The sequence below is a fragment of the Balaenoptera acutorostrata genome, chromosome 11, assembly GCF_949987535.1.
Source record: "Balaenoptera acutorostrata chromosome 11, mBalAcu1.1, whole genome shotgun sequence".
In the NCBI taxonomy this organism is placed as follows: Eukaryota; Metazoa; Chordata; class Mammalia; order Artiodactyla; family Balaenopteridae; genus Balaenoptera; species Balaenoptera acutorostrata.
This window is the reverse complement of record NC_080074.1, coordinates 25809671-25825710: the sequence shown is the minus strand read 5'-3', so window position 1 is coordinate 25825710 and position 16040 is coordinate 25809671. Positions and strand designations below refer to the sequence as shown.

At 37.9% G+C, this 16040-nt stretch overlaps 2 protein-coding genes across 2 annotated transcripts in view; one reads left to right on the top strand and one right to left on the bottom strand.

Annotated features, from left to right (window-relative positions):
- Window positions 1-242: 242 nt before the first annotated feature.
- Window positions 243-8268, top strand: SNRPF (small nuclear ribonucleoprotein polypeptide F). The gene is made up of 4 exons (XM_007165864.2): window positions 243-473; window positions 2711-2836; window positions 7464-7528; window positions 8132-8268. Exons 1-4 carry the CDS (start codon window positions 243-245, stop codon window positions 8196-8198), a joined length of 489 nt encoding a protein of 162 aa, XP_007165926.2. The 3' UTR covers window positions 8199-8268.
- Window positions 8269-9338: 1070 nt separating this feature from the next.
- Window positions 9339-16040, bottom strand: part of CCDC38 (coiled-coil domain containing 38) — a 42762-nt gene continuing 36060 nt past the window's right edge. Inside the window, exons 12-14 of the mRNA XM_007165860.2 lie at window positions 13737-13942; window positions 11545-11638; window positions 9339-9452 (exon numbers count right to left, since the gene is read on the bottom strand). Of these exons, the coding sequence (XP_007165922.1) occupies window positions 9339-9452; window positions 11545-11638; window positions 13737-13942 (414 nt within the window). The remainder of the gene's footprint in view (window positions 9453-11544; window positions 11639-13736; window positions 13943-16040) is intronic.

The window sequence follows — 16040 nt, the reverse complement described above, 5'->3', positions numbered from 1 at the left end:
TCTCCCAGGTGTACAAGGACAAAGGAACCCCCCACTAGCCAAGTTGGCGAGACATCACGTCCACTCTACAGGGTACTCAGTGTACCCTCGAGGTAGGTGAACAAACGAGAAACCCGAGCCGCCTCATGGCCTTTGCAGCCTCGCAGGTATCCTCTCGTTGGCGTGGAGCAGCCGGTTTCCCACAGGTCCGTGCACTGCCAGGGAGGCGCGCACCCTCTCAGCGCCGCTGGTTGCCAGGAGACATGCCCAGCCACCTCCTCCAATCAGCACGCACCTCTTTGCGCCCAATCACAGAAGCCAGAAGAGCGGTAGTCGGAGGTGAAAGGTCACGCTGCTATTTGGCGGCCATTTCTCTGGAAGCTACGCGGCTGGGTCCCTGCTGTGGCTACTCCAGTCACGAGGGTCGGACGACAGCTGGGTCGGCGGCGAGTAGCCTGCAGCATTTGCCCACTATTGCAGCAGTAGTCGCGATGGTAAGGAGAAAGAGAGCGGCCAGTGTCCCGTGAGAGAGAGAGAGAGAGAGAGGGCGGGTGACAAGCCTTGCCGGGCCTGGTGGTTGGTTCTCGCGTTTCCCATTCATCCGCGTGAGGCGCGGCGCGCCGGGTTGCCAGCCCCTTTCTCCCTGCTCTGGGTGTCTGAGGCGCGCCCTCCTTCCGAAGCGCTCACCTCCGCAGGAGTGCCCCTGCCCCCTTCCCCGTCTTCTTCGTTTTGTATCCGAGCCTGAGGTGTCCTTGCTGCCTGGGGCCACAGGGCTGGGGTAAAAATGCAGCGGTTTTTCACGTCCCACTTATCACACTCCACAATCCGCTTGCGTCCCGTGATGTTGGGGGGCCCTGCAGCCCTTCGGAATACAGAGCCCAGACTTTGAGCATTCTCCTGTTCGTTTAGCAAAGCTTTACAGAGCGCCTGCCACCTGCCAGGGCCAGGCAACGTTCTAGGTGCTAGGAATATAAGATAAAAAGTACTGGTGCGGACCCTGCTCTAGGTTAACTCAGACATTAATCAGACAACGATAAATACATAATTTCGAATAACGTTAACTGCTAAGAAGGGAGCAAACAGGGTGCTGTGAGGGGGGCGCCGTGGTACGTTAGAAGAGTGGTTACAGATGGCATCCCTTGGAGGAGGGATTGAACCTGAAACCTAAGCGATAGGAAATGCAGCCCCGTGAAGAGCAGGAGGAAGCGTGTGTACCTCAAGCTCAGGGAACAGGAGCACAGGCTCTGAGTCCGGAAGGAACATCTGACTAGCTGGAGGAATTGAGAGAAAGCCACAGCCGCCTGCAAGGATAGTGGTCATGAGATAGGGTCGGGGAAGACCTCTTAGGCCGTTTTAGGAGGTCTGGGTTCCACTCCAAGTGCAGTTGGAAGCCATCGAAGCATTTTAAGCAGAGAGATGGTGTGATAAAAATAATACTTGTCGGGCTTCCCTGGTGGCGCAGTGGTTGAGAATCTGCCTGCCAATGCAGGGGACACGGGTTCGAGCCCTGGTCTGGGAAGATCCCACATGCCGCAGAGCGACTAGGCCCGTGAGCCACAATTGCTGAGCCTGCGCGTCTGGAGCCTGTGTTCCGCAACAAGAGAGGCCGTGATAGTGAGAGGCCCGCGCACCGCGATGAAGAGTGGCCCCCGCTTGCCGCAACTAGAGAAAGTCCTCGCACAGAAACGAAGACCCAACACAGCCATAAATAAATAAATAAAATTAAAAAAAAATGTTTAAAAAAAAAAATAATACTTGTCGTGTGGCTAATAAGTTGGAGAAAGACAAGAGTGAAAACTGGAGACCCATTTGAGATCACTCTGAATGTGTTTATTCTAGAGGGGTTTAGTAGCCAAGTTTCTTGGTTGTTTTCTTTCTTTGGGCCGATGAGTGAGCAGATGAGGAAAGGAAGAAGAGTCTGAATTCACTGGGGGTACTACCGGTTTGCTGAATAAACAAACATTAAGTGACTGCCCATATGTAGGAGGCACTGCAAAGTCAAAGAAGACCCAGTCCTAGCTCCTGGAATTCAGTTGAAGATCGTGGAGCATGATCTGCCCCTGCCTCCTTCTGTAGCCTCATACAAAACTAATTTGTGTGTCCCTGAGATCCCTTGTTGATTCACTCTTCCCTCCTTTTACATAGGTACCCCCCCACCCCACCCCGCCAGATCAGCCCTTTTCCCTCTGGAAATACCTCTCATCCTTTAAAACAGAGGCATTACTTATTTCAGGCAACCCTTCCTTTTCTTTTAACCCTGGATTGTTTGATTGTTTGGTACCCTTGTACATAGCATATCTCCTCTTACTATGTTGCAAAATAATTGTCCATTTGCATGTGTTTTGGCCCTCCCCCCTCCCACTGTGGGCCTGAGGACAGGGACTGTTACCTGCTTTTTTTTTTTCTTTTCTTTTTTCTGCCTTTACCTTTGTTTCTTTATGGCCTTGGAACAGTGAGTGATGTATATTAGGTGTTCAGTGTTTCTTAAGTGAACAATGAATACTTTTATGAGTCTTGATGGATTGAAGGTGAAATTGGCTAACTGGGTATTTAAATTTCTCTTATGCTCTTCAACAAAAGTGAAAATTGTGTAATAATGTGAGAGGGAATCAAGAGTTTTGCTTCATTTGTAACTATAAAATATTAGTGATTTGATAGAGAAGAGAGTAGGTAATGGAAGCCAAACTAAGGAAAAATAATCAGTTGGGTTCTTTTTTTGTTCTTTGTGCAGAGTTTGCCCCTCAATCCCAAACCTTTCCTCAATGGATTAACAGGAAAGCCAGTAATGGTGAAGCTTAAGTGGGGAATGGAGTACAAAGGCTACCTGGTGTCTGTAGATGGCTATATGAACATGCAGGTAAGCTGAAGAGTTACAAAGATCATTAAATTGTATTTTTCTTCATCTGACTCCTCAAAGGTTTAGTGTGACTTACAAAGATGTAATTAATTTAATTGACAAACACAGAGCAAAATTCAGGAATAAAGTCAAGGCCAAGGAGGGTGTTGTAACTGTGATAACTATATATGAGACATATTAAACCAAAATTCAAGCACAGATTTGACTCCTAGTGGTTAAAAGTAAGAAGAGCTCAGACATTTGATTCACAATGCCATAAGACAAATACACTAGAGTTTGCAGAAAAAGCAAAACTTTTCCCAGCACTTAGCTCTGAGAGAAACTTTTCCAGTGAAATTCTTAAGTCTTTTGATGAATGCTAAATGTACAACATCAAAGTAATTTGATAAAAGCAATTCTTGAGGGAGAAGACAGACTGACCAAAAGAATTGATGAACTGGCTACTTGTCTGTTAAACTAGCTTCTGTAAATGTTTCAGCCAGGCTTTATTTTTTGTTTTTAATTGAGGTAAAATATATATAGCACAAAATTTACCACTTTAACCATTTTCAAGTGTGCAACTCAGTGGCATTAACTGCATTCACATGGTTGTGCATCCATCACCATTATCCATTTCAAGAACTTTTTCATCATCCCAAAGGGAAACTCTGTACCCATTAAACAATAACTCCCCATTCCCTTTGCCTCCTGGTAAACACTGTTCTTTTTGTCTTTATTCTGGGAACCTCGTATAAGTGGAATCCTACGATATTTGTCCTGTGTGTCTGGCTTATTTCATTCAGCATGGTGTTTTCAGGGTTCATCCATGTTGTAGCATGTATCGGAATTTCATTCCTTTTTATGGTTGAAATATTCCATTATGTGTAGCGGTCCCTCAGTATCCTTGGGGGATTGGTTCCAGGACCTGCCTGGTATACTGAAATCCACAGATGCTTGAGTCCATAGTTGGCCCTCCGTATCCGTGGTTCTGCATCAGCTCGTTCATGCGGTCTCAAACCTGTGTTGTTCAAGGGTCAACTCTACCTCATTTTAATCGTTCTTCTGTTGGTGAATATTTGAATTGTTTCCACCTTTTGACTTGTGAATAATGCAGTGAACATAGGTGTACAAATATCAGTTAGAGTCTTTACTTTCAGTTCTTTTGAGTCTGTATCCAGAAGTGGAATTGCTGGATCATACAGTAATTCTTTGTTTAATTTTTTGAGGAACTGCCAGACTGTTTTCCACAGCAGCTGCACCATTTTACATTCCACCAACAATGTACAAGGGATCCAGTTTCTTAACATCCTCACCAACACTTGTTATTTTCTGGGTTTTTTTAATAGTCATCCTAATGAGTGTGAAGTGGTATCTCATTGTTTCGATTTGCATTTTCTTAATGATTAGTGATATTAAGATCTTTTTATGTGCTTATTGGTCATTTACATATCTTTGGAGAAATGCCTGTTGATGTCCTTTGTCCATTTTTAAATTGGGGTGTTTGGTTTTTTGTTGCTTAATTCAATAGTTTTCAGCCAGGTTTTTGAAGAAAGAGTTTGAGGTTATATATTCCTGAAGCTCAGGTATTTATGTGACTGATTAATGGCTGATGAATGAATTTTAAAGGGTACCTAGATAGATGGTCAAACCAATCGTGACTCCAAGTATTCCAAACTGGTAGTGCTGTAGGCAGAGTACTAATAGGAGCACTTGTAGGCCCAAAGCTGAGATTTTCCTTAATTTAAGAGTTTACCACCTGAACAGACAATGCTCAGGTCCCCAAAGTTCTTATAGAGCATGGTTTTGGCCTGGAAAATTCCCTAAGCAGGAATCATTTACCAAGACCATAGAGAAGTTTGAAGACTATATCCATTGTGCTGAAAATGTTCCAGACTTAGATAGTGGTGATAATTACATAACTTTATGAATATACTAAAAACCACTGACTTGTATACTTTAAAAGAGAATTTTATAAGAATTATATCTCATTAAAAGAAAGGAATAAAGAATACCCACCAAATATTTGGTTTTAGAAGTAATATAGCTTCCTAGTGAACCTACCAGAGTTATGAAATGTATCTCTGAGTAACTAACCACATTGGTGATGCTTTTGAGTTTGTTCACTCGGTGAATATTTACTGAGAGTCCCTTATGTGCCTGGCACTGTGACTGCACCAGTGAACAAAACAAAGTCCCTATCCTCAAGAAGTTTGTGTTTTAGTGATGGGAGATGGTAATATAATGTGATATGATATCAGTAATGATAGATGCTATGGAGAAAAAGAAAGCAGAAATGGAAGAGGGTGACAAGAGTGTACAATATTAGATAGGATAGCCAGGGAAAGCCTCTCTGAGGAAGTAAATTTAAAAAGAGACCAGAATTGAATGAGCAACTGAAGAGAGTGTTTGGGGAGGAGCATCCCAATTTGAGGGAACAGCGAGTTGCAAAGGCTTTGCGGCAGAAACATGTTTTTTTTTTCAAGGCACAACAAGAAGGTGAGGGCAGAGTGAGTTACAGGAAGTATGATAGAGAGATTGGAATGGTAGTCATGGAAGACCTTTTAAGGGATTGTAAGAATTTTGGGTTTTATTTAAAATGTGATAATATACAAACAGCTCATACAACTCAATATCAAAAAACAAAAAACAAAAAAACCAAACAGCCCAATCAAAAAATGGGCAGAAGACCTAAATAGACATTTCTCCAAAGAAGACATACAGATGGCCAAGAGTCACATGAAAAGATGCTCAGCATCACTAATTATTAGAAAAATGCAAATCAAAACTACAATGAGGTATCACCTCACACCGGTCAGAAGGGCCATCATTAAAAAGTCTACAAATAATAAATGCTGGAGAGGGTGTGGAGAAAAGGGAACCCTCCTACACCGTTGGTGGGAATGTAAATTGGTGCAGCCACTATGGAGAACAGTATCGGGGGGTTCCTTAAAAAACTAAAAAACAGAGTTACCATTATGACCCAGCAATCCCACTCCTGGGCATATATCTGGAGAAAACACTAATTCAAAAAGGTACATGCACCCCAGTGTTCACAGCAGCACTATTTATAATAGCCAAGACATGGAAGCAACCTAAACGTCCATCGACAGATGAGTGAATAAAGAAGATGTGGTACATATGTATCACACACACACAATGGAATATTACTCAGCCATAAAAAGAATGCAGTAATGCCATTTGCAGCAACATGGATGGACCTAAAGATGATCATACTAAGTGAAGTAAGTCAGACAGAAAAAGGCAAATATCATATGATATCACTTAAATGTGGAATCTAAAAAATGATACAAATGAACTTATTTATAAAACAGAAACAGACTCAGAGACATAGTAAACAAACCTATGGTTACCAAAGGGGAAGGAGTGGGGAGAGATAAATTAGGAGCTTAGGATTAACAGATACACACTGCTGTGTATAAAATAGATAAACAACAAGGACCCACTGTATAAAACAGGGAACTATAACTATATTCAATATCTTATAATAACCTATAATGGAAAAGAATCTGAAAAATGTATGTGTAACTGAATTACTTTGCTGTGCACCTGAAACTAACACATCATTGTAAATCAGCTATAGTTCAATTTTTTTAAAGTGTGGTAGAAGGCCTTTGGAGCATTATTATAATTTAGAAACCAGTTAAATGTTGGTGAACATCTGCCAGAAATAATCACTTTTAAAAAAAATTATTTCTGAGAGCTACTGCATACAAAACTAATTGTTGGCAACATTTCAGACAAAACCATATCCCCTGAGAATAAGAGGTTATTTTTTGTTCTCTATAGAAGGAATAATATCCAGTAGCATTATTAATTCATTAACATGTTTTAAATGCCTTACCTTATATCCTCTCTAAGACCTATTTTTCTTTCCCTTTGCCCACTTGCCTAGTTAATGAAGGAAACTTCCCTGTTTCCTTTCTATCTTGTTCATTTCTTTTGTGAGTCCCAGTAGCACTGATTGTAATTTTTTAAAATTATAAGTAAAGTTTATTTTTATGTAAAAGGAAAGCTAAACATTTTGATGTGAAATCAGAAATAATAGAGTTCTCTAAAGTAACTATAAAGGTCACTCTTAATTAAACCTCCTCTTAAGAACTTATTTTTTTCCTGTTTATTAGCACATAATTTAAAAAAATTCTTATTCAGTTCTTTAATTTGGTTGTTGACTAATATAAGAGTATTTGGTATTTTAGCCATAGCTTTTGTACCCATTGGGTTCCTCAGTATGATATAATGCTATTACTCTGAGAAAAGTTAATGTCTGTTTCTTTAGACGGGAATTATTCACAGCTTATTTATAAATTGGAGACTGTCTTCCTTGACATGTTGTTTTAATGTTTAATAGAAAGAAATATTACATTATTGAGATATTTTAAAAATTGTGTTGAAATGAGCTTTATTATATATCAGTTCTACATCCATCATTGTTAACTTTACTGAATGTTTATATGAAACCAAAAAGTACTACAGTAGTAATAGAAAGCTAATCTTCTAATTATTGTAGGTAAATGTGAGTCATTGGTACCGAAAGGTCTCAGTTAATAAGTTCTCTCACCAATATTAGGTGTATAATACTATTTTCCTCTTGTGTGATTATACTGATATACTTTCTTTTTATTTAAAGCTTGCAAACACAGAAGAATACATAGATGGAGCATTATCTGGACATCTGGGTGAAGTTTTAATAAGGTAACAAAACATCAGTAGTTTATATAAGGAGTTACTGGTGAGCAGTAAAAATACCTGTTTAAATAAACTATTAGTGCCCCAATCTCAGAATTACTTTTTTTTAATCACTATTAATTTAACATAACATTCTACAACTAGACTTCAAGATTCTTGAAATTGTTAAACTTGTCAAAGCAGATTTAAATATTTTGGAGCTGTTCATTCTTAAGGTTTTTCTAGTGTTGATATTAAACTTTGTAGCTCTTAACTGTACCTTTTTCAGTGGTTTTATTTGCAAGAGCTTGGTTTTGAATTTTAGGTGGGTCTGGCTGCTATTAGGATTTGAATTATACTTATTTTCTAGAACTAGCTTCACATCTCCAAATTCTAGTCATTATTCCCTTTGGAAGATCATAAAGATACCATTTTATAACAACCGCATGGTATACAAATGAGTATCACGTGCTCTTTAACAAACCAAAGGTAAATTTTTTTAAAAAAGAGAAAGAAATGATGTAATTTTAGCATTAATATTTTTGTAATGAAAAAATCTAATAAAAGTATGGTTAAAATTTATATGGTTTCTTGTTGGAACAACAAAATGGTCTGTTTTTCTGTTTACAGGTGTAATAATGTCCTTTATATCAGGGGTGTTGAAGAAGAAGAAGAAGATGGGGAAATGAGAGAATAGCATCTTTCGGGGGGGAATTTTTTTTATATATATTTGTAGACAATAAAGATTTGTTCGTTTTTCAACTTGACTGTGAGCTATTCATATTCAGATATTTACATGCAGAGCTCAAATGTTGAAACAGTTGAACAATTATTCACAGAACTAATGCTTTAAAAGCCACCCAACTTTATTCAAGTTGGTTTTCATGTAAGCCCAATGCTGTATTTTTTTTTTCTATAAGGGAAATTTATTTATATGCTCTATAAATGTTTATGAAAGTCAATTTTAGCCCTTGTAATTGTGTATTAACTGAGACCTTTTAAAAGCAACTGTTTCTTTTAAAGTTATTTTTGAGCCACTTTTGACACATATAAAGTTAAATATTTTCTTAGAGTTAATATAGACTGTATTATTTTACTTAGTAGTCAATAAGTTACATGTTAATTCTATATCAATGTAAGCTAAATGATATGCACATTACAGCTAAAATTGAAACATCACCTGAAAATTAAAATGGTTTTGAGTATAGAACACAACAGAAATTGTGAACTGACATTTAGGCTGAAGACATACAGTTTGTTCACTTAAGAGAATTAAGTTTTCTGAACAGAACCCCTTAATGTGAATTAAAAATCAGTCTCATGGTTGGTTATGTCTCATTATGTTCTCATGAGAACATAATCTAGTAGTTTTCATTTAAGTTTTAAACTCCTCAAATCAATATTTTAGAGTTGCACATTGTTAAAATGTATACTCCACAGTGATAAAATTTACACTATGAACTTTCCTGTGGACTGGTTGAAAAAAAAAAAAGATTATTTAAAGTCTTATGTTGTCAGAATGCCATTATTGCACTTAAATGGTCATTCACCATACAGTTACATCAGTAAGGTCACTTTGGATGTGTATCCCCACCTGGGACAACAGAAAGTATAAATGTTTAGCTATATAGAATAATGGTTAGGATATGGATAATAAAGGTCTTCAACAAAAGAAAATAACTCCCATTTCCAATCCTAAGGGCCTTTTAGAGTAAGGACCTGTCTTCCTGAAATTGGTTAGGCCTGTGTGTGGGGCAGAATATTGCCATTACTGAAAAGCAAAAATCTACAAAATATGCCTAAAGCATTCTGGTTATAAATGTCTTACTGCTCCTATTCAAGTGAAAAAATATTCTTCCTGCAGTGATTTTGTTCTTGTATCCTTGACTAAAAGTAGTTCACGTTTGTTACCAGATGGAGGTTTTGAGCGGTAGATAAGTCGTCTTCCCAGCTGAAACAAAAGAAAAAGTACTTAATATTTTCATATAACCATTTTCTATTGAAGTGTAACTAAAATAGTAATATTAACTTGATTTTTCCTAAGAATAATATAGTTTAAAATAGTAAATAATAATCCCAATTACAAAGGGATTGATAACTTAATGGATGTCCAAATGCAGGCAAAGTTAAGTAACGAATGGAGCACCATGCTATGCAGAAGACAGGGCAGTTAGGTTTTATGGGGAAGTGGGAGGATTTAGATAAAGTCATCAGATAGCTTGTGTTTCAGATATGCTAAGCTTAGAGAAACTCCATGTTTGAGGCCAACACTTCATTTCTCAGTAACTGCCATAGCTAATTTCTACTCCATTGGCTGGAAGAGATCACTTTCCTCTGCTAAGCAACAGCTGACTGGCATTTAAAAATCCTGTTAAACAAAAACTTGAGAAAACCATGTACTATTTTCTTAGGCACTAGAAATCCTGTTGGCTCTTGGTCCCACCAGGAGAGGCTTAGGGATACCCCAGTTCATACCTATTTATTCTCTCTGGAGCATATACTCAAGTATATCATACTAATCTTTCTCTTTGAGTCTTTTCTCCCCCTTCTCCTTATTCATTTATTTATTTTTTGTTTTGCCTTTATATCTGAATTTGTATAAATTAAATGGATAAGAAAACTTCTGTTGGACATGAAATTTGATGGGACGTTTCCATTGTGCCTCAAAAGGGGCACCAACCCTGTGTGTGACTGTCCCCTGCATTGCAGAATGTTTGACATTCCTGACTCCAGGGAACTAAATAGCACTAGCAATCCTCCCCTCATTATAACAACAAAAATATCCTTAAGAGGACTGGAATCCTTGAATTCCTTTCCTAATGTCATATTTTTCCCCCCACTGGTGATGATCTCCTTTGATAACCTTTGTTATTAATTTCTGTCTGAGAAAATTGCCAGTGATGAAATGTCCTAAATGTCCTCTGAAAGAGTAAAATCTTCTTTCAGAGGTCTTCATACGTTGTTGACTTATCAACATTCTTTCTCCAGTTTTCTTCCAGATTTAGTTTTCATTCTCATTTTTAGTCTGTTAATTCAGTAAGCATTTATTGAGTGTCCACTATGTGCCAGGCATTGGGGATACAAAGGTCATAAAACTCATTCATGGTCTAAAAGGAAACATGGATATATTAAAAAATAATCACTTTAATTTGGTGAGTTTAGTAAATAATAGTATATACATGTAGCAGGGTGATGAATGGTTAATTCTCTCTTAGAAGAAGAGAAGTTAGGTCTTCATAGGCAGAGTTGAACTAGATAAGTACAGACCCTTTTAAAGATGAAATGTTTATTTAAATAAAATTAATCATCACTTTTTGACATAGTACATATTAACAGTTACCATACTTAAGAACTTTAAGTACTTACCTCAAAGACTGGTTGTGAGGCGCACAAGCATTCACTATAGGTTAGCTATGACTACGGTGAGAATCAATGTCCATATTAGCTTTGCAGATAACTATGAGATTGCCCTCCTGGAATATACTTCAGACTCTAGCTCAGAGGAGGGAGAGTGGCATATAGAAACAAAAGGCCCTTCACACCCAGGGGGAGTCATAGACCATGTGCACTCTGTGACTGCCCAATTCTAAACTTATTGAACAGGTAATCTTGAAATATGAAGAACCTTGGCTTCTGGTCAGATTCTGCTGCTAAATCTGAAGTGACTCTGGGTAAATTATTTTAACTTCAACTATAAGTCTCATTATTTTTACAATGTGAGGATTAAAAGACCCTTCCAGTAATATGTAATTCACTTACTATTACTTTTTTAATTCTCTAGTTTCATGGCACCTGGAGCTAAAGAAAAAGAGGAGAGGGGAGAGGTTTCTTTTACCAAAAAGTTAGTCTAATGGAGAACTGTAGAACCAGTAATTTGAATCATTCTAAAAGTAGCAAGGAACCAGAGAGAGATCAATTTAAGCTGTTAGCAATCTTACTGAAGTTTAACCTGGATAAATTAGATGAGTTAGGTATTTTGTTTTTGCACCACAGAAGCCCTCACACATTGATATAGTGGAACCTATTAATAACAAAACACAAACCTTTTTCTTTGGTTGTGCTACTGCTCTTTCCAGAGCAGCTTTTAGCCTTTCCTCCTGGTGTTTTTGTTTTTCTTTCACTTTCTCTTCACGCAGCCTGTCAAGAGGGGAAGACATTGTTCTAACTATAAATCACAGAAAGTAAAAAAGACCTACATCATTACTATTTGGTAAAGAATTATCTAAATATTATAAAGTTTCCTTTAAGGTTAAATGAAAATAATACTTCATCTTCACCCAAATCTATGGGTTTTGAATATTCAGGTGAAATTTCAACAACAAATCCTGTTTGTGTTGAAATGGGAAGAAAATGCATGTCACCATTTTGGAAGAAGTAAAATCTACCCAAACCTTGGTCTAAAACAAGCACCTCAGCAAAGCTTTCTCATCACTCCATTTACAGTTAAGTACTTCGCAGTTAATCCGTATGACGGCCACTTGAATTAATTTCCAGCTATTTCCCCCCTTTTTAAACCTTTTTATTGAAGTATAATGTGCAGAAAAGTACACAGATCACAAGTGTATATAGTTCAATGGATAACCACAAAAACATACTTTCCAGTAAATCTTTTTGAATGTTATCCTCAAATTAAGGCCAAGAAATACTATTTGTCTTTGTTCTCTTTAGGGTTGTTATGAGGATAAAATTAAATGAGCTGACTTATGCAAACTGTCTAGTCCAATGCCTGGTGCAGAATAACCACTGGACAAGTGATAGCTTTTTTATGGATGTATATAATTATCAATGTAAAATTCACTGAACATTTTTTATGCAAAATTAGGTGTTATGTTAGGTGCCTCCAAACCATGGGAAAAATCCAGTAAAATTCTCCTTTTGATAAGAATGATAAGTAATTGGAATTAGATTCATGTATCACTACTGGAAATAGTAGAAATTACAAGATGCAAATGCTCTTAGTGTAATTAGTCAAAGGTCATCTTCTGGAAGGAGTGATCTTTCATTTATGATTTCTTAAAAAATTTGCTTCATATTCAATAAAATCCCATCAGGATCACCTTAATATATTCTGGACTTTGTTTTTATATGGAGGAAACAATATCCCCGCCACCCCAGTAATGTAAGCAGTAACAAATTATCTAATATTAATGGCTACTCTTTGAGTACTTACTATATGCCAAGCATGCTTTAGCACTTTTACATAGATAATTTAATCCTCACAACAACCCTGTGAGATAAGTTCCATTATTACTGCCATTTTACAGATAAGAAAACTGAAACTTGAGAGGTTGTGTGGCCTGCCTAAGGTCACAAAAGTTGTAAATGGCGGAACCTGGATTGAACCCAGGCAGGTTAGCTCTAATGCCCATGCTCATAGCCATAGTTCTAGTATGCCTGCCAACATGTTTTTTTGCTATAACATGAACATTATTCCACCTATAAGCATTCTCTATATGCTACATTATACTAAGGATCATATTATATTTATAATAATCATTGCCTCAAAGGTAGTGTGTACATAAAATCTTTATTTAACTTGGTATGGAAATTTGTAAATCAGTGGATTCTCCGGGAAAGGCCCCAAGCTAGGCAAAGATGTGGGGACATGGGGTCTGGGCAGGGGTGGAGGTGAGGGTGGTGGTATGTGTTCTAGGGATGATAATCTTCATGAGATTATCTTGAGGAATAAATGAGTTAATAATAATGAGTGTAAGTGTTGGCAGTTAGGAACTGAGGAAAACCCTCATTACATGGCTCTAACTTTCAAACAATTCCTTCATAGATTGAGTCTCCCTGTAGTTTTCCAATGAAAGGCTCCTAATTCTAGTCTTGGGCCCTTCACCACAAGTATAGTTCTCCTTCTACATGATAGCCCTTTGAAAATTTTCATGTAAGTAGTGAATATTCACTCTGAAAATTCACTTTTTCAGGCTAGAAGGACCCCTTGCCCATCCAAAACTATGTCATTTGCCCCTGATGAGCTCTTTCCTTCACAGTGCTCGTTTTACCATTGATAACGAGATATTTATTTCGTAAGAATATGGATGTTATGTCTCCACACTAAATAATAGCTCCATGAGGAGGGCAGGGCTGAGTTTGATTCCACTGTATCTCTATATGGCATATAATAGAGACTTGTCATATAACAGACTTCCTTAATGTGTGTGGAATCCAAGCAAAAACAGCTTCTCATTAAGTCTTTCACTACATTTATATCATAAGACAGTGACTGTACTTTTGCCGTCGCTCTTTCTGTTTCATCCTCTCAATTGCCTCCACGTTTTCTTTGGGAATGGATTCAATGAGATCACTCAGTTCCACCAGGCGAGACTCTACTTTTACCAGCTTTTGAACTGGGTTGAGGCTGCCAACCTCAGCATCTCCAATGCAGACTTTGTATACTTGATTAATTTTTTTACTAAGAGAGTCTATCAGTTTTTCCTGAGGTTGAGAAGAAAAGGAGAGCAGAAAACATAAAATTTCATTACTATTTTCTTGTTCATTCAATAAACGTAAAATTCCCTTTTACTATATTATAATGAAAAAGGCTTTTATGTTCTAAATATTTCCTTTTTTAAAAGAAAAACTTTAATACAACATAGAACAGTGAGAAAATGCAGCATTGAATTTATATTATAATTTATAGTCAGATCATTACTATAGTAACACCTTGGATTATTTTCTTTAAAAATATTTCAGTCTAGGTATAAGAAGTAACTTAATAGGACAGATTGTCTTTTTGCTTGAATGTTTTTGTGTATCATTCCCATTCAAGTAGACACTACATAAACATTTTAAATCCTTTTTTTCCCCACTCTAATGCATTTCCTAGCAGCACAATGTGTGAGCTCCCTTTTTTGCATTTACTATTCTATTTGCTAAAACTATAATCCTGTATGATACTTAATTGCGTACACGCCGTATCTCCCCTCCTAGACTGTAAGCACCTGGAAGGCAGGAGCTATTTCTTATTTTTACACTTATATCTAAAGCAGCACCTTGCACATAACTGTGCACTTAATAAATGTTTGCTGAATAAATGAATGCATTCTCTAAGAGGAAAAAAAAAGTTACAAGCAAACAGATTCCTAAGCTGGCCTATAAAACCTTTTGAGGAGTTTTCATTCTCTCCATTGGGAAGCCATTCTAGTACTCTAGTCTAAGCAGAGGCTTAGGCCAAACCTTGCTGATCCCTGTACCTGGCCACTGTGCCGTTTTAACTGTTGGTAGAGATGCTCGAGCTTGTAGGTAGCATGTTTCGGGACCGTAAGGAAACTTTCTTTCTGTCTCTCCACTGTGTACCCGGCATTCGCAGATAAAAGGATCTCAATAAACTTCTGGGCAAAGTAAATCGTTCTCCAGGTAGCATCCTGCCCCCATTCCTGCTTCTGCTCAGGAAGATGAGAATCACCATAAAGCCAAGGACAAATAATACTCAAGACAGATGTAGCTCCAGAAGCCATGCGAGACCCCTCCTGAAACCACAGACTCATTACAGAGCCACCAACACTTAATTACAAGTCAAGATCTGTTACCAATAGTTTACTTCAAACAGCTTGTCTGTCCCACCTCCTAGTTTAACAAGCTTTCTGATGGTCCTGTTTGCCATAAAGTCCCCCGTTTTTCCTCTAAAGTAACACTTACTGTATTCCCTATTTATATTTAAAACATGCTTCTTCTAGGAAATTTGGAGAAATACAAAATAATGAAAAATAAAAAAAAGCAAAAGTCTTATTTGCCATAAAGCTTCTTTTTTCTCTCCCTTTCTAAATAACATTTATTGTATTCCCTATTTATATTAACACATTCCTTTTAGAAACCATCAAGGGGCTCAAATATTGTACTTGGATATGAAAAAAATTACTGCAATGTGGGTCATTAAAATATATATTCTGAGAAAACATCTTTAATATGAGAATGATTAGTAGTTGATGGAAGTTTTGTGGGGAAGCCTCTTGAACACTTAGAAAGAGCTTTAGAGATGGATGGGCAGCAACCTTTAGCATGTCTTTTCTTTTTAAGTTCTGCCTGTCAAACAGGAGAGGAAAAGACAAGGAGAGATATTTTATTAAGATAAGTTAAGAACAGTGTAAGAAGTAGGATTGGGGAATGAGGTTAAAGAAAATACTCATGTATGAAAAAGAGATTGAGGGCCTGGCCCAACAGAGCAGAAGGACAAGGAAAAAGGGAGCTCAAGGCACAGGCCTACAGATGACAGAGAAGTAAAGTATCAGTCCCATCCCTGGAGCTGCCACCAGATGGCGGGCCCAGCCCAGAGCACCTCGGAGGAGGGGCAGCCAAGAGAGGCTGCAAGAAGTGGGAGGAGCTGCTGCCTCCTGCTGTGTAGCGGGACAGGATCGTGACAGGACCGTGAAAAGCTCTGAATACTGGATATGAGCTCTGGATGCCTTCAGCAGTGAGTGGGAAGTGATCTGACCAGAGCAATGTTTAGGAGAAATAGTTGTATCAGAACTGGATAGGCGAGGGGGTAGATGTCTAGATGACCTTTAAAGTCCTTTCCAACTCAAGGATTCTGTAG

Coding starts and splice junctions, on each gene's coding strand:
- SNRPF (XM_007165864.2), top strand. CDS start 243: ATGCCCAGCCACCTCCTCCAATCAGCACGCACCTCTTTGCGCCCAATC. Junction 474..2,710: donor TTGCAGCAGTAGTCGCGATG/GTAAGGAGAAAG, acceptor TTCTTTGTGCAG/AGTTTGCCCCTCAATCCCAA. Junction 2,837..7,463: donor ATGGCTATATGAACATGCAG/GTAAGCTGAAGA, acceptor TTTTATTTAAAG/CTTGCAAACACAGAAGAATA.